This window comes from Polistes fuscatus, unplaced genomic scaffold (genome assembly GCF_010416935.1).
Source record: "Polistes fuscatus isolate 324 unplaced genomic scaffold, CU_Pfus_HIC Scaffold1, whole genome shotgun sequence".
In the NCBI taxonomy this organism is placed as follows: Eukaryota; Metazoa; Arthropoda; class Insecta; order Hymenoptera; family Vespidae; genus Polistes; species Polistes fuscatus.
The window spans coordinates 13283518-13305360 of record NW_025112997.1 but is presented as its reverse complement, the minus strand read 5'-3'; the positions used below and the strand labels follow the sequence as shown (position 1 = coordinate 13305360).

General features: G+C 30.9%; 1 protein-coding gene and 1 long non-coding RNA gene across 7 annotated transcripts; one reads left to right on the top strand and one right to left on the bottom strand.

The window, feature by feature from the left end:
- Nucleotides 1–1039: 1039 nt before the first annotated feature.
- On the bottom strand, nt 1040–21316 carry LOC122521458 (organic cation transporter protein-like). Of its 6 annotated transcripts, none has more exons than XM_043642253.1 (12): nt 20985–21316; nt 20599–20784; nt 4223–4449; nt 3766–4144; nt 3301–3571; nt 2947–3205; nt 2512–2680; nt 2212–2445; nt 1907–2121; nt 1654–1835; nt 1442–1578; nt 1040–1355 (listed from the first exon to the last, which is right to left on the bottom strand). In XM_043642253.1, exons 4-12 carry the CDS (start codon nt 3906–3908, stop codon nt 1235–1237), a joined length of 1731 nt encoding a protein of 576 aa, XP_043498188.1. In that variant the 5' UTR covers nt 3909–4144; nt 4223–4449; nt 20599–20784; nt 20985–21316; the 3' UTR covers nt 1040–1234. The 6 variants fall into 6 exon arrangements, with proteins under 6 accessions (XP_043498188.1, XP_043498179.1, XP_043498161.1 ...); XM_043642244.1 differs by lacking the exon at nt 20985–21316 and adding an exon at nt 20914–20930; XM_043642226.1 differs by lacking the exon at nt 20985–21316 and having other exon boundaries at nt 20599–20878.
- Nucleotides 11485–13020, top strand: LOC122521503. Its single transcript, XR_006304784.1, has 2 exons — nt 11485–12200; nt 12757–13020. It is a non-coding gene; the product is annotated as an uncharacterized LOC122521503 (long non-coding RNA).
- Nucleotides 21317–21843: the final 527 nt, after the last annotated feature.

The window sequence follows — 21843 nt, the reverse complement described above, 5'->3', positions numbered from 1 at the left end:
TTTTTTGTACCTATTAAGTTTGAGTAAGGCTGTTCTGATAAAAAAAAAATAAAAATTTTTGGAAATCTTAGAAAGTATAATTTGATCATTATTTATGTTACAATGTTAGACTCTATATTATGGAAAATTAAATAGACAAAAAAGCTACATAAATCACAGAATTTTTTTTTATTTAATTTTTTTAAATCTACAATTAACTTTTTCATATACAAAAATGCGCAGCAAGTAATAATAAATTTTTAATAGAATAAAATTTGTAGGCATTACTTCATATAATTATATAAAGATAATATTTAAATATTAAGATCGACATATCAAAAAATTCGTTATTAATAAATTAAAAATAAAGAAGGATTCATATCGTTACAATGTCGTAAAATGACATTTTTTATCTAAAAGCATAATTTATAAAAATATGACGTAACCGTCTAACTACATAACCATTAAATATCTTTCTTGTCTTTTATTAATTATAAATTCTCGGACAAGCTTTAATGAATTATGACAATATACGTGTGTATATTTATCGAATATCGCAATAATAACCAAGAATTAATATTATCTTCGACAAAAGAAAATTAAAATTCCGTAGATCTTATAATATATGTATAGATATAATAATTGTATGATTAGGTATCTATTTCTTGCACAAAATTACAAAAAAGGGCACTTATACATAAATGACATTCAGAATTATAGTAAATGATATGCATATTGGCAGAAATCTTATGTTGCATCTTTACTTTCAGTATTCAAGAATTGAGAACGTTCTTCCTTCTCTCTTTACTGATGTATAATATTTAAGCAAGGCTCAGGTTAATAAGACTAAACCACGATCAAATAATGATCAAATAGCGGCTAACACCGTGAGCCCGGTGCAAATTGATCAAACCAGAAATCTTTCTTTGTTTAAAAGTGTTGAGATTCTTGTATAAAAATAAACACTCACTTTCTATTTCTCTTTCTCTCTCTCTTTTTTTTTTCTTTACGAAGGCCTTGAATTTGTTTTCCATACTATATATATATCGCTTACAATTGGAAAAGATTTTTAATTTGATCTCTGTGCCGAATATCGTTAATCGAGTTACTTAAGAGAGCTCCGTTTTCAATTTGGTGCGCTTTTAATGTGTGCACACTACACGTGGATCACGCGTATGAGAACGCCTAGTTTACAATCGGAGAGGAATCAGATAAATATTTTCAGCACAACCGACATTCCTCAATAAGACTAACGTCATCCATTTTGCTTTTCATGCACTCCATTTTCTTGTGGTTTCAGTGGCTTTATTACATCTATTTCGTTTCCTTGTTCCAGGTCATGCTGCTGCTTCTTCTTCTTATTTTTAGAAACTTTCCTACACGATTATATTAGATAAAATGATTAAATATTTTCAAATTCCATTTGAAATATCTGATATGATTTGATAACAATTAGACGTACTTTCCAAACAATTCTCCATCTTGGATAGATTCAGGAAGTTTTTTGTTTAAAGTTTCTGGAAGTAACAGTGACATCATGCCACCAAAGAGAGCACAGGATCCGAAAATGACCAAAGGCAAGGGTGTCCATATTTCCGACTAAAAGATTTAACAATAAATTCGTATTCGAATCGGCACAGTCAAATCTAGCAATAATATATATGATTTTCTTACTAGATGGTTTACGTATGGTGCTATTACACCACCGATACGAGCAAAAGTCGAACTAGCGCCAAGACCTACGTTACGGATAACAGTTGGAAATTGTTCGGCCGTAAAAACATAAATTGCACCGTACGATGACGTGATGGCAAGTTTCCCAATCATAGCAAGACAAACTACTAGCCATGGTTTATCTATACAGCGATCAAATTCAGCAACTTTTTAAGTTAAGTTTACTTGACTAAAACATATTCATTTTACTTACCAATAGGAACGAACAATGTAGCGAGTAGTGCCAATCCGGAAAGCAACATGCAACCACAGAGAATTATTTTTCGGCCCCATCGATTTAACGTGAAAATAAGAAACGTGTAAGCAGGTACTTCTACCAAGCCAGATATCAAAAAGTTCACATAATCGTTTCCACCAAGATTGGATGCATGCCAAGATAATCCATAATATGTACCACTATTTACGAGCCTATACACAAATAAGAATGATTATTTTTGTACTATATTTGTTATTACTTTTTTGAAGAAACGTATATTAGATATTTAAAATAGTTAGTACCAATTAAAAAACAATAGTATACTCTTTCGTCTTAAATTCGGATATCGAAAAAGATCAAAGAGAGAAGCCTTCTTTGAATCAGGCATACTATCTTCACTATTATTGCTTAGAAGAGTATCTAGAGCTTCACGTGGAATCTCCATTCCATTTTCCTTCGATGCACATTGAAGTATGTCTTTAGCTTCTTCGGCACGACCTTTCATCAATAACCAACGAGCAGACTCTGGAATGAACCTGTACAAACAATGTATATTATGCACATATTGAGGCCAGTTGACTAAGTATTATCACAAAACATACCACCAATAGAACAGAAATACGATACTCGGAATGGTGATGGCGACCTGCAGCATTCTCCATTCTCTTATCATATAAGCGAAACCTGCCGTAAGAATATAGCCCGTAGTGAAGAATAATTGACAACCTACACCAGCTACCAAACGTTTCTTTGGGCCAACCATCTCAAGAGCTGCATGGAAAATAAAAGGTTAGTTATTTATTTATAATCACATAAGTTACGACAGAACCATTACTAATTGAATTTAATTAATAATTGAAGCAAGCTTCGTTATTAATTTATAAAATATTAGATTAAATACAGACTCATTCTTAAAACTTTATTTTGATGTAGTTCTAATATTAATATTTAACATTATTATATGCCAACAACCTATCCAACAAAAAGAAGTAAATGAATTGCGCACTTAACATTTTCTAATGTAACATATTCTTTACCTATTACGTAAGCCACCAAAAAAACTCCACTGGTGGTCGAACCAACGATCAACCTGAAGATTACGTAGGAAATAAACTCGGGAACTATCGCGACCAATATACCGCCGGCGAGCTGGATGACTAAAGACAGGAAGAAAATTGGTCTACGTCCATACTTATCGGACAAAGCACCAAATATCATCGAGCCAAGCATGACTCCTACCATGAACAATGAGTCCCCCGTAGCTCTTAGCCAGGCTCTATCGCAGACCAAGTTCCACTGAAAAAGGAAAAGCGGTTCGGATTCACCGATTCACTAGAAAAAGAAACGAGACAGGTTAATCGAGCTTTATATTATATCGAGAATAATCATACCTCAGAAGTGGTGGTACTTTTATATTTTGTCCTATCGTAAACGTATCCTTCGCAAGGTTTAACACCTTCGGCGTTGGCCAACTCGCGTGAACCTATTGGCGTTTGAACCGGCCAATTATCCTTAGCTTGAAAATTACCATCCAATATAGGATCTCGTCGTAAACATTGCGACCAATTCTCTGCTTCGTAATCCCAAGGATAAGTGAAGTTCATCACGTCCTGAGGTAGGTAATATGTAGCATTTTCCATACTCTCGTGCGGCAATAGACATCTGAAATGAAATGTACACATATACATATATATACATATAAATATAAATACACAAATAAATGTATAATACATATACATATAAATTTACTTTCTTTTTATCTTATCAAATTAAATAACTTGATCAAACATTTTATATGATATCAAAAATAAACAAAATATTAATTAATAACTCGGATAAAAAAGATAAATCCTGACCTAGCATCTGGTTTAGCTCCAAGAAAAACACCTGCTAATTTATGGAATGCACAGGATATCGCCGGAAGACAAAGAAGCAAATAAACTCGACGTTGGTAGCGACCGAATTCGCCCATTCGGAGTATTACGTCGTCGTATGCCATTTTTTCTTCCGCTTTTTTTACCTCTATCCTTTCCGAAGTTATTTTCTTTTTATAAATTGGACGACCTTCTACGTGGCCTTACGTCACACACTCCTTTCCTTTTCCTCGTTTCTGCTGGATTCAACGAATAGACCAACAACAGTCAGATGATTATTATCGATCGTCGAATTTGTGCCAACACGGCGGAACCCCGATTACGTTATCAGCTTTTACTGATACATATGGACGGTGTTTGTCTAAAAAAGCACGCACGATGACGATAATTAAATATCGCCCTTAAATATATATATATATTATTTTATTTTCAAAAATACAATTTCGAGCCCTTATTATCCTTTCTATCCTTTAGCATTAAGTTGTATTATTTGCATCAGGAATACATCCGACCGTTGTTTATCGTTACGATTTTTTTATCGACGTAATATGTCATTCTTGTTTTTTGAGATTTCAGTAACATTCAATTTATTATACGACTCTTGAGAATATAACACAATCTTCAAATCAGCATCCAATAGCTGATAATTTTCAGCTTTCTGTTTACCTGCAATCAAATGAATTTACATTAGCAATTTAACGATTGAAAATTTTCATGAGATATTATTTCCAAATATTTATATTATATATATTGACTTATTGAATTTTTTTATCCATTTTTTATACATGTTAATTCTCTTAAATTATTTAAACAAAAAAATTGTATATAAAGTAACATAAATAAAAGACGCAAAAGCATAAAATTAATTTGAATTATTCAAGATTAATAGTAAATGAATGATATTATCAAAATGATAATTAAACTGTAGAGATTCTTTCGAACGTACCAATAGTAGTTAACACGATTGTATTCGACTTATCAAAGATAATTAATTCCATGCAATAGATCCGATTCAATCTATCTACACATCGCAGAATTATGCGACAAAACGTGAGCCTTATGAAACCGAGATTATTATCATCGAATCATTACCAATCGTAATCATACAGAATCGACTTACGATTACGTTTTTACCAACTTCCAATGAAACTAACAATAAGAATAGTAATAATAATTAGTTCCGTAACAGCCAAGTTTCTACGATAAATACGTAACTCAATATCATCATCCTTCTATTAATATAACATAATTAATATTATAAATGTGACAAGCACAATTAGCAACACTTAAACATATCAAACTAAATTATATATATAGCAGCGTTTCTCAATCTAAAGGTTACATTAAATATTTAATATACCACGGAATAATAACTGTTATCTTATGCAAAAGCAAGGGAAATAATTAATTTATAAAAGATACTTCAGAAAGTTCTCGTAGAATATTCTTGTGAGAATATCGTAGTAGTAGAGTAATACTTATCTTTCAAATAATATACAGTAACTCTGGTCTTTATCAGCTTCGTAAAAATTATATTAAAGTTTCTTACTATTTCTTAATCAATTTATATATATATATATAGATATATATATATTTTTCTATATATTTATAGAGAAACATAAAAGAATGGATCGTATATTTATAAGTCAGTAAAATAACATAAAATAATGAACAATGTTAATATACAATTTAATAAGAAAAATCAAGAAATTTTTGGAACAACTTAATACATTATAATAATTCGAGTCGTAGTATCGTATCGGAACAATTTAATTTATTTAGTTGCACAGTATAAAAAGGTTCAGAAACGTTTGTATATAACATTAATTTTAAAATTCTATCTCGTAATTGTTCGAGACGTCTTGACATCGATCAATTTTTTTAAACGTATATCGAAAGAAAAAAAGTAAACAACATTGCAACACCGGTATTCGCTGTATTTACATACATAGTTGTGCAACGATTTTAATTAATGATATCAATGTTGTAGGAGAAGCATTATACGAAAGAATGATGAATATTAAGAAGCAAAACTGGTTTACAACTCATTCGAGTTATCTCGAGAATTTGTAGAATGGAACGAGGGAGATATATTTCATGGGCAAGTGATACTAATCGACGATTATTCATACTTATATATATATATATCCTTATCTAGAATACGATTAGTTAATGAAAATTCATACCTATAGTGAGTTAAAATGATGTCATGTAAATTTAAATAAAATAAATATATCAAAACGTTGATCGATCCTAGACGAGCACATGACAAGGATGAATATTTGTTAACTGTTATTAGGACCATTTGAATAAAATTATATCGGTATAAGTCGGACCCACCATGGACGAATTAATGAGTCGGCCTTAATGCGATCGACATAACAGTCAATTGATTTTCTCCGATCAAAAGCAAACACGTGCGCTTGAACGGATCACTCTACTCTTCGATGGCAACACGAATGAATACCGATGTATATAAAAATTAAGATCCAATCGATCTATCGTACAATTGTCAAGTACCAATTTAAACGTATTTCAATATTTTATCGAAGGACAAAAATTCTTTAGCCACTAATTATCTTATTTGTCAAATAATATTATAATTCTTAACTTATCGTTACAAAAATAAAATATTTCTAACGATGTTCTAATGAATATTAAAATTGTTACAAAATTATTCAATAATTAGAAAATTCTTTCCTTCGATTTACAATGGAATCTTAAATTGTATAAAAAAATATTTTCAAATATTTCAAACCTTTTAGGAAATAAAAAAAATCGATTTTATATTTTGAAAATAATTAGAAGGCTGAAGAGAAAAGGGACAGAGTAAGACAATTACCGTTCAGACTTTAATCATTGCGCAAGGGGTGGCCTCTCGTGACATCGTAATGAAGAATGAAAGTATAGAGATACGTGAGTGTAACATTCACTTTAAACTCCGGCACGACGCCGAACGAATCATTTATTCTCGGATAAAGAAACAAAAATTCACGTTAACCTGAGAGACAATCGAAAATAGAAAATATATCTAAATGAAAATAGATTTTTAATAGTAAAAATAACACACGAACATTACGAATATTATCGATATTGAGAAAATAAATGAGAAACAAAGTAATAGAATACGACACGAAGTGTATTATATATGATAAGGCAAGAAAAGGGATAAAAGGAGAACACGAGCCTGTGCGCACGAGCTACGGGCGACGACTGCCGGTGCAGACTTTGCTTTTACTTGCAATGCACAAAGATGACCCTTCTTCTCGACTCGTAAAGCGCCACGACGATCACCCTCTCACCCTACCATCTCCTCCTCCTCCTTCTTCTTCTTCTTCGTCTTCTTCTACTTCTTCTTCTAGTTCTTCTTCTTCTTCTTCTTCTTCGAAGCAACCACTACGGTCACCATTGTAAATGGGTCTCTCTCTGAATACCACCACCACACGAGTTTCGCAAAAGACATACTGCTGTTGAATCCTCCTCCTCCTGTACGATCTCTTCCTCCCTCCCCTTTCTTCTCAACGGCTCATTCTTTAGGATGTCTGCGTACCTGCACGTTTCACGTTCTAAGAAAATCGCATCGTCCACCACCAGCATCATCATCATCATCATCATCATCATCATTATCATCATCATCATCATCATACTCATCATCAGCATCATCGTCGTCGTCGTTGTCGTCGTCCTTCTCCTCTTCTTCTTCCTCCTCCTCTTCTTCCTTCTCCTCTTCTTCTTCTTCTTCCTCTTTTTCTTCTTCCTCTCATTTTTTACATCCTTTTCCTTCGGATTTCAAGCTCATATCTTTTTTATTGTAGTCTTCTCCCTCCTTGAAAGTCGATACCATTTTTAGAAACTCATATATTATCACATAAACCCGATTAATCGTCTCTAATCATTGAAATGATGTATACTATTAATAATAGAAAGTAAATTTGATGTTTTTGTATAATAGCATAAGACGGAATTGTGGATTAAAAAATTGTAAGAATTGTTTGAGATCTCTCTTTCCTTAGTTTTAATTCTTTCTTGTATTATTAAATTAACAAAAATGATAATTATTTGAGAAAATTTTTAATTAACTTTTTTGACCGATAAAAAAATAAAACTTCATTAATTATTTTCAGATTATTATATTACGTTATTATTTTCGTATAGGATTAATTAATGATCCGTTTAAGTGATTAATTTTTCAGCTAATGATAATTCCAAAACAAATAATTAAATAATAAATTATTAAAGTATTATTTGAATTAGAGAGTATTTAGTTACATTCTAATATTAACGTCATTTTATTTCTATTTTCATTTTCATTTTCTTTCAATTATACATATATCTATGTTCTAGATACTTAACTCTCATTAAGATGCACAGTATGCATCGAAAAACACATGTTGACAGCAGATGTCGAAAAGTCAGTTTCAAATTTCCTCAATTTTCATATAGATTTTCTTAAGACATTTACTCACATATTTTCTGTTAATTTACTTTTTTCAGAATTATCTGTTCCTTCATTTTTAAGAATTTTTCAACATCTTTTGATATTGACAAAAAAATCATAGAAATCAATATACAATCATTCCGATCATAATTATTTAACATATCGATACATACGATCGAGATTCAATTTCAATGATAATTTGGTTTCTGAAAAAAACCAATGTGCGCCAATCGATACGCATGACTGTTCATAAGATATATATGCAAAATATATATATATATGCATGTACAGTGTATTAAATACATACGTAAACAGCAATGAACGGATATCCGCTACTTACGAGTTTTGCTGTAACAATGTAGCTATAGTACTTTAACAGAAATATGTTTTTACAAAGAATAACAAAAATCTATCTCTATAAATAAATATTAAAATGATTACATATTTTTTTACTACAAATTTCGTTAAAAATTGAAGAAAAAATGATTTTTATAAGAGGAAAATTTTGTTAATAATTTTCACGATAATAACATTCTACATCCTTTTCATGAATCGAATATGTTCATGCGATCTTGTTACTCTCGCACGACACAAAAGAATCATACCACTTCTAAGAATGCAATTGTATCGCGTGGCAACGCTGGTAATATGCACCCATGGATTGATGCATCAGTGATAAACGAATTGCATCTCGTCTACGAAACGATGACGAAATTAACTATGAACGTTTACTTTCATCATTTATATATCTATGAGCGAGAAATCGCTAAGTCGATTTTCCTACAAATAAATTATCATTTATCTTTTATATATGCACCAGTAATGGTAGTAAATTGTAAATAAAAAAAAAATTGGAAAAATTAGTTTGATGATTTATTTTACATTATAATTATTTATATTATAAAATAAACGAAAAAATCAATTTTTCAAAAAAAACTTTTTTTAACTTGATCCATCGTCGTAACTACTGGCACATATAATAGTTATGTAACGTATACATATATGCATTTATAAATGTATTCATAACCGATCGATATGCATAAAATCGATCCAAATTATATTCTTTTCCGATTTTTAAAAATTAATTAACAATGATTTATTCCAACGCTAATGACTTCAATTACTCGTTGATAAGAATTAAGTAATTTGTAAGGAAAAAGTTTTCTCTTGTACCGACTTCCCATGACAACGTTGCAAACTCGCCGAAACACATATTCTATTTATAGAATGTGTACACCTATAGTTAGTCCTGATTGGTTCTTTCACTTCTAGTCGTGACTCTACTAGAATTCCACTAGAATTCCACAAGCGAGTAGAAAGAATGTGCATGTGTTGTTAGGTGCATTTATTCGATTCCTATTGAAAGAATTCGTTAAAAACAAATAGGAAGGAATTTTACTATTTAGTTTATATTATTAATATATATGAGACGGGAGGAAATTTTCGTATTATCGGGCAAGGAATAATTCTTCGCAGAAAAAATAATACAAAAATTGAGTATAACATTTTTTCATCTGAAGCTTCGTTTTGAAAAGAATTGATATAAAAAAATAAGCTTATATACACACACACATATATATTACCTTTAAAACGTGTAATTCAGTTAATTCATGAAAAATGATAATATTTCATTACACGAAATTATTAATTATTCTTTTACGCCTTTCTATCTCAATTGGTATCAAACTGTAGACGTTAACTATCAGATATTACTATGTGAATGCAAACTCTACCGAGTGTGTATACGTCCAATCGTAAAATACATGCAACATTTTCGCAAAATATAGATATGATACTACGCATATGAACTTTTATGCTAAATGAAAAATAGGAAGTCATAAATACAAATGTTTCTAACAAGATCAATTTATTTTTTTAACTCTGATATTACCGTACTATCCAATTATCATAGATGATCTCACAGTACATTGAACTTATGACAACAACGTTATTGATAACATTATCAACGTATATAATAAAATTGAAATTCAATACATTCGATTTTTAAAATAAGTTATACACATCGATTTATATAATCTACTACTATAAAGTTATTTATTTATCGTATTTAACAAGATTGAAATAACTTTATGTCTTTCTCAACTTACGGCCTTATCTTTATCCCGAAAGCCGAATTGAATGTAAAAGCGATACATCCTTTGCACGTGCTTATGCACGAGTTGATTGAAATATCAATCTACTTAACATATATACTATGTGTATATTACTTTTACAAATATTCAATCTCGGGAAGGAACATTTCTATCGATATCAAAAATTCGGTTTCAGTGAAATCTTATTCTGTAAATATTTTAGAAAAAATATATGTATCATTTTCTAAGATTTTTATGAACAATTTTCAAGGATCGAAAATACGAAGAATAAGAACCAGGTTTAAAATTATTAAAAAAAAAAATTGAATGCGAATAAACCTTGCTCCATTTAACTTTGAGAGAGCTGAGTCCGATCTTATCCCAATAACACATATCGAATGTGTGTAAGTAAGCTTGTGCTCGTGCACGAGCTCGACAAGAGACATGAGAAGGAAAAAACAAGAAAGCAAAAGAAGTATAAAAGGTAGATGCCTTCGATGCAACTCGTTCCTTTCCAAGCGGGTTCACCGTGCGCCCTTGCAAGGACAGCGTCCTTTTTCAGGGCTTTCGGGTACCTTCGAGATGAGAAGAATAAAAAAGAAGGAGTTCTCGCAAAAAAGAAGAAGAAGAAGAAGATGAAGAGGTGATGGTAGAGGGCAGGAGGGTTAGAGGGGAGTGGTAGGAAGAGAGCGATAATACCACGATAAACGCATCTCTTCGTGGTTCTCTCCACCACGTTCTCAGTAACTCCACTCATTTAACAAGAGAAGGATTACAAGTGAGAATATTTTTTTGATATATCATCTATCTTCAAATTTAATCTCTACACAATTTTTCTGAGAGGCTAATACTTTATAATATTTTTGTTTTTTTCTTTTTAATTCATTTCTAAAATGTCAGATTAAAAATCAAAAGTTTAAGAAGTTATTATGCGGGAGAAAAGATATAGTATTCTTAATATTTTCATTTCCATTAAAAATTTTTATTTAATTACCTGTATCAAAAACTTAAAATTTAAAATTATTTACTTTTAAATTTGTTGCTATTTAAAATACTATTTTTCAAAATCCAGTATCCAGTTTATATATATATACATATGCATAAAAAAAATTCTTCAATTTTTTGATATCACATTGAATCCAATTTTATTGATTATATATTTATCTTGAAACATCTACAACATGGCAATGTAGAAATAAATTGATTAATTCTTTAAAAAAACATAAGAACCTAAATAAAATGTGTTCTCAAAATGGTCGCCACCAAGGTTTTACATTTTGGGTTTAAACTTGAGACCAAGAGTGTCCCTTTCCACTTTTGATCCTTACCATCACACCCTACCACTCCTTCCTCCTCCTTATATCGGTTCCTCTCCCTCTTTGAAGCGCGCGCGCGCGCGCGCAACAAACCAGTCACGATTTTTCACGCGGTGGGAGCTAGCTAGTCGAAGCCGCTCCCTACTATAAATAGCATTCGAGTTCACTCTCGAGTGCGAGGCCGGTCTTGGCCTCCAACGGAGACAACAACGACAAGAGAGAACAGCTAAAAAGGGGGTAACTCGGGGGTCTCCTGCGTAAAGAGATGGTGGTGATCTCGAAAAAAAAAGAAATTAGGAAGAGAAGGATGAGGAGGAGGAGGAGGGAAGGAGGGGTGGAGGGGAGGAGAAGCAGCAAAAAAGATTGGAATGTTTATAAGAGAAAAAGACCGATCGAAAGAAGAAAATGTTAATGGACCGAGAAGAGCTAAGAAAAAGGATGGGGAGAGGAGTTTAAGGGGGGAAGTTGAAGATGTGGGGGTTGCAGATCGGGGTTGAAGAGTAGAAAGCAAGAGTTAAACGAAACCTTGCCGAGATCGGAGGTCTTCTAAGTGTGCGAAGATGTAGTAAGGTATAGTTACTGTCTACTGGCGAAACGATACTAGCTTGAAACTTATACGAGTTGACCGAGTTATGTTAGAGAGTTAGTATGTTCGTAACGGAACGTAAGCACTCTTTTGACGTTAATTCATTCATCTCTAATATATTTTATTCGATAATTTCGAATATTCCAAATAAATATATATATATATATATTAAGTTTGAAAGATTTTGAATATATTTAATGTATATCCTTTTAGAATTATAAATATTATTTTAATTTGTTAAAATAAATGTAAAAATATGAAGATAGACGTTCTAATGATATTATATGAAAATATTTATTTGTCTACTTATTATCTTTTATCTTTCCTTTCTTTCTTTCATTTTTTCTTTCTATCTCACACCTTATTGGAATACGTGGAAAAATTTAACAGTAATGAGTATCCTTTTAAAGGACAAACAGAAAAGGATTAACCGCATTTTCTTGATATCAGAATGTCGACGAGAATTCCACGAGCTTCTCGTTAACCCTCGCGTATTCCTTTTTTCTTTGTTCCCTTTTTCATTCGTTTATTTTCTTTCAGTTTTATTCGCACGTGAATAATACGACGAGATCTCTCTGGCGCCTGGCTCCTTGTCCTCCTTTGGATGCACACTGCATCGGAGAACGACTGCACGCGTTAGTTATAAAAGTATTGAAAGAAACAGAAGTTTTCAACGAGTAGACTAGAGATAGTCGGTTTTATGTTTTACGTTTATTCGTTAGTACCAATAAACGAAGAGTACGCGTATGCAGTGTAATTATCTATAATATCCAGTACTATAAATAAAAATAATTAGCGAATTTACGAAGGCTATTACGGAATTATTTGGCGATAGGTTTGAAATTTAATGCAACAGCTTCCTCTCGAAATAGTTTAACTCAACAAAAAAAGTATTCATTAATTCGTACAAAAACTTGGTAATCTCTTAACTTTTATAAATTTCACTAGAGTTGTTGTCGGATAAATCTTTATCGACAATCATTTAAGTTAATCGAATCCCTTGATCAGCCAATTTGATTCTATCAGTCAATGCTTCCTCGTGTTGATCAAACAATCAATTGATTTTCTTACGTCTTTCTTTTACATTTAGCTTATCGATCTAATTGTAATTTTAAATGTAAAATTTTTTTTTAAATATTTTTTTAAAGATCAAAATTTATTTAATTAAAGACGTTTAATTTGAAAATTCTCGTTAAAATATAATATTTAGATACAATGTCCAGTAGTTCTTTGAACTAAACATAGAATGAAAATGTAGATCTCTTTACGTATCTCTAGCTCGAACAGAATGAATGTAACGATTGAAACGAGACAAGATTGATTCGCTTAATCGCGAGCTATCAACGGCTGCAACAATGCAACTGCATTTCAAGTTCAAGCAGAATTCATTTCGCCTTCGTCGAAAGTTTAATGTAATAAAATCGCTTCAAATAAGACAAAATATATATTAAAATAAATTGATCAGAAATAAAATAGAAAGATAATTAATGTTACGATAATTAATTAAACTTCTTGATAATTCAAAAACCGTACTAGATACGTTTTACGATTAAATTCAAATCCATTGAATAGAATTACGTAAATCGTTTGTGCCAAAGAATACATTTGCTTGCTAATTAATTTATTCGTACATAAATAATTTCGCAAGATTTGATCTATAGTATCGTATGACGCATTTCAAGAATTACGATTATCACATTTATTTAAGCAAAGTCATTTCATGACATATATTAACATATCTATCATTAAATGTTGTCGTTCATTCAAACCAGTTGTGAAACGATGATAAGATTATTAAATTAATTCATTATTAAGACATTTATGCGAGCTATTACTTTTTATTTGATTATTTACATAATATTTTAAACTGTGATACTAATAATATTATTATTAATAATATTTTATAGTGTGATATCATTCGAAATATATCACCGTATTTAACCCAGTAATATATAAAAGATATATCCTGCAGATAATATACGAAAAATGTATTAGTACGTGCCCTGCAAACAAAGTGTTAAAAGGAGTTCATTTCTCAACGGTACTTTGATGATATTTTTCAATTTATAGTACAATACAATAACATTAATCAACATTCGATGGAAATTTTTTTTCAAACAATTTTATGACTGTTGACTGACGTAATAATTATGTTTCGTTATCTATGCAAAATTAAATTCAAAACTTGTCCCACGTTCTCAAGGTTTTGGTTTCCCGGATGAAACCATAGGCGTGGAACTAGCTGCCAAGATTTAATTTAATTAAAATTTAGCCGAAAATAGCATCGTGCATGATCGTGTTCCGACATCCCTCCTGTCCCTTTAAATCATTGGAAACATTTTCGAATTTACCAAGTTTAACTTGATTTATGTACACTACATACATATGTAGTACGTGAATATTTACATACGTATTAATGTGGATAAAAAATAACACGAATAGATGTATCTTAAATAATTTTTAACACAAATACCACTACATCGAATTGATTTTAATAATTATGATAACAACTGTGAAAAGCGGCATCGTGTTGTCAGACTCGTAAAAGTTTGCAGCATTATTAGCATTTTGTTTTGATTGTGTATAATGTGCATGACAAGTCTCGAAATGAACTTCTCTAAAATCACATTATCGCTATTAAGTCCATTTTAAACTTGCTGACATTAGTTCCTGTTATGCAACGTATTCGTGTTCTTTATTAATGTGAGAAATGAAAACAAATCAGTTTTTGGGCAAAATTTAGAAACTGTCGATGTTAATCGATCAACTCGATGATGCTATGCAAATCAAACAGTTTTAAAACGACCACTATAATTTTTCAATGTTCTAGAACCACTGACGATAAAGAATATTTTATATAACCAGAATTTGAAGATATCTATTTTTTAATCGAAAAAAAGGGTCCAAAGTTCGAACGTTATTTAGAAGTTCATAATTGATTTATGAAAATGTAGCATTTATGTAACGATCATAGAAAAACGGGTTATTATTTCATAATAATATTTAAATATGGTGATCTTTTTTACTGAATAATATTGATGTATAATATATGAAATTTATATGCATTTGTATATGTATCAAAGAAATATATATTCGAAGAGAAAATTAGTTTTTTAATATAAGTTAACGTTCGAAAGAAAAATATATTCACACACACAATTTACTAATGAATTTCGCGCTCTTTTATTTATACAGTAAGAGACATGCGCACTATGTTGCCCTAAAAGTTCGGCAGTATTCCATCCTAATAGCAGCACTAAACATTCATCCAATATGCATTAACACTTCGTTGAAAAAGGTAACAAACTCGTAACACGGAATATCTAATTCAAATCTATTTATCATTGATAGATATTTGAGTAACCTACGTATACCTACTCTATTACGTTTCATAATGGAGATATGTGAACAATTTAACATCACATTTACTCAACTATAACGTCGGTAAAAAGAAAAAGTAATTTGCAAAAAATTATAGTAAAAATAAGGAATAAAAATAAGTCGAAAAGCAGTGTCACAAATTCGCGCCTTTTTTTTCAACAGTCGCCATTTTGAAAGTAGGTACTCGCGTATGAAGGAATATGTTGGAGAACCGATTTAATAATAATTCTAGGAAAAGTATTTAATATAAATCAGGATTTATAATTACCCAAGATTTATGGAACTCTTCACGTGTTTTCCTTATCTTATCCTAGTTCCTCAGTGAAATCGTACATGCATTGAAACAAAATAGAACGTATGATGATACCAACCAGAAATTTCGATCATTATAATGGACAGAGAATTGGTTTACGATAACAACCATACTAGCCGGCCGGTCCAACACTGTTAATCAATAAAGTTCACAAAAAGGAAAGGCATGTTTCCGTAAATGGACACAAAGATTTGACCTGTGCTATGCGTAAAATAAAATACCGATTCCAGAAGGAGAACTTCTCTCTCATGAAAATCGACGAGGATACACGTATAACACGATAAAAGTCGATTTTCACTTAGAGGAACTTCCAACAAAACGTCAAAATCAGTATGTAATTACAAGCAAGACGGAAGACAAGGCCGGAACCGAGGACGCACCGAGTAATTCTTCAATTCACCGAAAGATGGCACATTTGCATGAAAAAAGGAAACGCTTGAGTGATTATCGAACGTTCTATGTACTCTCCTCGACATAAACACATACCCATGCAATGTGTATCTTCTTCAGTATTGCCAACCGTTGCTATACGGTTGAGAAAAATGGATCAATTTGATTCTGTTTTGAATGATCTTCTTTACACATTGATGACGTTAAATACATACGTAGTATTACCTTACATTGTGGAAAAACCTTACTTTTCCATTCTCTCTTTCTCTCTCTCTCCCTCTCTCTCTCTCTCTTTTTTTTCCAATTCGACGAATATCAGAAGAAGCACAAGGGAAAATATTTTGATCTTTATTATCCTTTTAAAGTCAACCGATCAATAATATTATCATAACCGCTAATTTATTATTGTTTTTTGACACGTGATAGTAGATCTACGCAGTCAAGTCTATTTAGAACCTACAACCGACTGCAATCGTCGCGAAACTGAGATTAGAAAGTAGCTTGTGGATCTTATGTTAGTTAACTCACAAAGTTGAAAAAGGAAACCGCCAAAGGTACTGGCACTATTACAATTTTCTATATACCTTGATCAAAAGAATGTATCGAAACACGATCAATCCAAAAATTTTGATTAAAAGGGCACAATTAAAACAGAATGAATAAGAAATCAATAACTTCCGATTAAATTGACTCTGTCGATAAAAAACGAGAAAGAGAAAATTGAATAAGAAATCTGTCATTTCCGATCCAACGAATAAAAAACAATGTGTAATTATTTCAAATAATTGTGTGCAATGCTGGTTATGTTAAAAATGGTTTTTATACTTTTTACCGTTTAAAAATAATTCAATTAAAACGAAAATAATATCGTAACGTGCATGATATTTTTATACCATATTTTCTAATAATAATACTTCCGTGAGAAAAATAAAACTACGCACGATTTTAATAATCGTGAGAAAAAAAATATTACAGTTTCGTGTTTTGATCTTTCTTACAATGCGCGTGTACTTGACCTCTGTTCTCATACTCATTCGATTAACCGCACACTAACCTCGAGATAACAATAGCTAAAGTTAAAAAAAAGAAAGAAGAAAAACGACTATTTTCCGTAGTCCCCGGTTTGTAATTACACTGTCTGTCATTTACATTTCAGGACAATAGCTGTTAAAAGCTGATTCGAGGATTTCGAAAGGTCACTAGTCGGACGTTAATTTGAGGTGAATGCACTGTAACTATGGAATGACATCTTTGTAGAGCAACGCCTCTGCCACGGAAATTTTATATCAAATACTTCTAGAATCACGTTGTCAATTTGATATACTTATAAACGGTACACGTATGTATATTTACATTCAAATGTATGTAAAAAGGCATGAATCTCAAAAGATATGATTAAACATCCGGAAGTTCTAGAAGAATATAAATTATAGAACGTAGTAATCCTCACGCGATAACGTATATCTAACAGCTTTAAAGAAATTTTAGTTCATGAATTCGTGATAAAATTTCGACTTTATTAGTCACGTTATTGTTGTAGCGATAAGGTACTGCGTGACACAAATATCACACGTCGTAGGCAAACTCTTTTTTCCTTAAAAAAACTATTACCATTATCGTTATGCGAATTATTTATAACATAGAAATACAATAATAATATTTTTAAGCATGATAATTTATTTCTATTTATACCTTTTTCTTTTACCAACTACTACTGTAAACGTGATAACAATGTAGATATTACTTCAAACACCTAAGATATAAATAATGTTTAGAAAGCCGACAGTAGATTTTGAAAAAACAAATAATTTTTTCCATATATGAGTCTCGTTTGAATACAAAGTTCGACGATCAAGCCGAGATCCATGCGTAACATCTTCTCGGCCTAATTACTCGACTGGTATTCACAAATGATGACTAATAACGAACTGAACATAATCTCGCAAAGAATTGCATGGCGCCGAGAGAAGATTTAAATTCCAGCCTATTTATAACCATTTCCGCATTCGTAAGCTCTTGACATAAAGTTCTCGCAGAAAACGAGCATACTTATGTATATACATATGTTTATATATACCGGGTAGAGCAATTATTCTGTCCACCTTAAATATCTCTTTTGTTTACAATCGTATTAAAAAACTTCAATGGAAAAAGCTTCACTAATGGCAGTGAAGAATTTCTAATAGCAGAAATAATTTTTTCTCAATCTTTATTTTTTTTTTAAATCAGATGAATTGTCTTTTTTTTACCGCTTTGCGATACCTGACGTTTATACGATTGCAATAAAGGTATAATCTTCATATTATTAAAAGACGTATACATCTTATGGCTAGTGCTTGTTTATATGGCCTATCGTCATACTAGCATTGACGCAAATGGTTTTAATTACGAACATACTTATTTTGTAACATAAAAAATTTTATTTTACTATCACTTTTGATATTGAATGGCCTTCACTAATAGCTTGCTATTAAGTAGTAATAGAGTTATTTTTGCATCCTGTATATACAATACACAATAGATAACTTATTGCATAGTATCTACTCTTATATTAGAAAATCATCGTCTCGGTTAACGTTAAATTTTCACGAAATTCAAAAGGTTAAACATTTTTTCGATTTATCTTTACCGATACGATCAACATGTTGATGAAACGTCGATAATGTATCGGCAATCGACTTCATCGATATTACCGATACAGAATGGCATTTCGCTAGATGTGAGAAAAAACGAGTGGCCGATATATGTCAGCAGTCATTGTTATAAAATATCGAATATATCGAACGAGACCTTATCGATCGGACGAATGTGTATATAGTTTCTTAGAATGACCGTAATGTGGATAATTTATTTTAACATTCACTCCCACGAAACAAACCCATTTTTTCTCATTCAAACAAATGTTTAGTAAATATTATATGTCACAAACATATGTGTTAGATTTCACATAACTATCGAAGCATTTTTATGCATAGAAAAAATATAATCATTATTATCGATATACGATTGTATCATTTCATTTTATTCGATTTGAGATGAACTTTCGAAAGTAAATAAGAAATAGGAGCTCGATCATACAACGAAAACATCGGAAGACCACTAGGATCTATTACGTTTAGAGCTCTCTTTAACTGACTCACATAATTTCTTCTATTTGAGTTATCATTCTCTTTACTTCATTTTCTTCACCCAACAAACAAAATTATAAATTCATATAAATACATAAGCTTTCACCCAATCTAATAAAACTGATTAAAATTTCCGTTCGAATTACGATCCAACGTTGTATCTATCTCCTGCAATTTGTATTTCGTGTTATTCTCTCGTAGAATCTCTCGTGTGTAATAAAACAATTTACGGTATAAATAGACACGTCCCCTTTTTTCTTATAATCACACTCGTTCGTTCACGTACCTATTAAATATCATTTTTAAATAAAAAAAATCGATTCCATGTTGTACACATCCAACGTGCTAGTCATATGAGTAAGCGATATGATTTTTAGGTCCATTTTGACCTAACATGCTAAATAACAATTTACATTAAATATCGTTACAAAACGAAAATTATATTTATCGATATAAAATGATATAGGGCTGTCGTACGTTACGTAAAAAAAGGTCTATAACATTAATGAAATTTGATATACATGTTTTTTTATTAAACACGAGAGCCAGGGATCGAATAGTAATTTAAAAATATTTCTCTCATTGCTTATAATATCATAAATGATCTATTAATAATTATATTTTTATTAATATCAGAAAATAATTATATTAGAAAGAAGTATATAAATCATTTTTATTTTTTTCTTTAATTATGACGTTAATCTTTTCTGCATACAATTTTATGTAATCGTGCGTAAACAAAAATGTGGCTTGATCCATATGTTTGAGAAGTACCGCAGTGACTAATTAGAAATAAGCAACTTTCAATTAATTATAAATCATAATATATCTATCGGTTTTATATCTCGCAATTAGTATCGTTAAATTCGTAAAAAACAATGAAAGATAACGATTAGAAATATAATTTCTCACGTGTACCACGTGTACGCAATTTGTACCAATTATGCAAACATAAACGATAATAGTAATAAAACTTTCAATCTGTTGCGTTAACGTGTATCTCTGTCACGTGAATCAACAAAATTCAATGAAAACACGACTTATAATTAAATATCATTTGTTGAACAACATAAAACATATGGTAGAAAGAGAATTAAATAGTATCTGAAAGTTGGTAGTATTTTACTACATTTGTATTGTCAAATTAACGTTAACGAAAATGGAACTTACCCGGTACCTTCTTTTTATGTCATTTCTGAATTTAACAAATCGTAGGTTTATTGAAGAAATAATTATTAATGGCTAGTGTCGTGACATATACCATGGCATAATTTAACGGAATAAACTTAATACACAAGCATAAAATTGTTCCTTTCGCATAACTTGTTGAAGTATCCGCACTATAACCATTGAAACCTATTAAGAAACAATCTCATTGTTTGTCAAATAACGTAACTACACGTATGTATTATATAAAGAAATAACGACGATTTATTGAATTTTTTTTTCATATCATTCTAAATTCGTATTTGAGTAAAAGTTAACCTTTCGTTTTATTTCTTTATAGATTTTTTATAAAGTCATTACTTAAAAGATTTAAAAAAGTGAAAGTCTACCAAGTAGTTGTAACATTTGACTAAATTCGCGTATCTATCAAACGATTATAATTCATATAGATTTCGAATATATGTACAACGAAATTGCCACGATGAAACTTCTCAAAACTTCTAACTTTTTTTTTTTAGATTCTACTCAAGATCTAAGCGTAATTTTTCGAAAATTTTCGCTGTGCATGAAATCTTTCATGATTTTTCCGGCGTTTAACGACATAATCGAGAAAGCCATCATCGGAAAGGTAAGTTTTTTCCGATCGTCATGGTAAACGATTCTCTTACACCGACGCGTTCCAATTCGTACGTTTGTACGGACTTAACTGACGGTGAATCGGAGCTTTGTAATTTTCAGGTCACATATGCAAGTATGGAACGCTCGTATCGTCAAGGACGCGGTCACTATGATGCGCTTGCAATTTCGTACGATTCGCCTTGGGAGATTGAGCGCGAAACTGACATTTAAATTGATTAGCGTATAATACGATCTAGCATTATAACTCGTAATTTGTTTTTGAATCATCAATTGTATTACAATAACGTGTTTTCGTTTTTCCAATTCTAATAATATATTATGAGAACAAGATTATTATATGCATGAAATAAACACTAATTAAAATCGATATAATTGTCATTAAAGCCTTTTGAAAGATTATATTATCTATGATATTTAATATTGTATAAAACAAATCATGCAAATGAAGTAAACGCAAAATAATTTCTCAAAAATGAAAGAAAATAAACTCTGATTCGCGGAAATATTATTCTGTAAAGATATTTTTCTATGCGGAGAAAATAAGATAATTTTACGATTACGTTTCATCGATTTCTTCCCATTCGACCTAAATACAAGAGAGACGACTGA

Coding starts and splice junctions, on each gene's coding strand:
- LOC122521458 (XM_043642253.1), bottom strand. CDS start 3,908: ATGGCATACGACGACGTAATACTCCGAATGGGCGAATTCGGTCGCTAC. Junction 3,572..3,765: donor GGAGCTAAACCAGATGCTAG/GTCAGGATTTAT, acceptor ATTTCATTTCAG/ATGTCTATTGCCGCACGAGA. Junction 2,122..2,211: donor ATACTATTGTTTTTTAATTG/GTACTAACTATT, acceptor ATTTGTGTATAG/GCTCGTAAATAGTGGTACAT.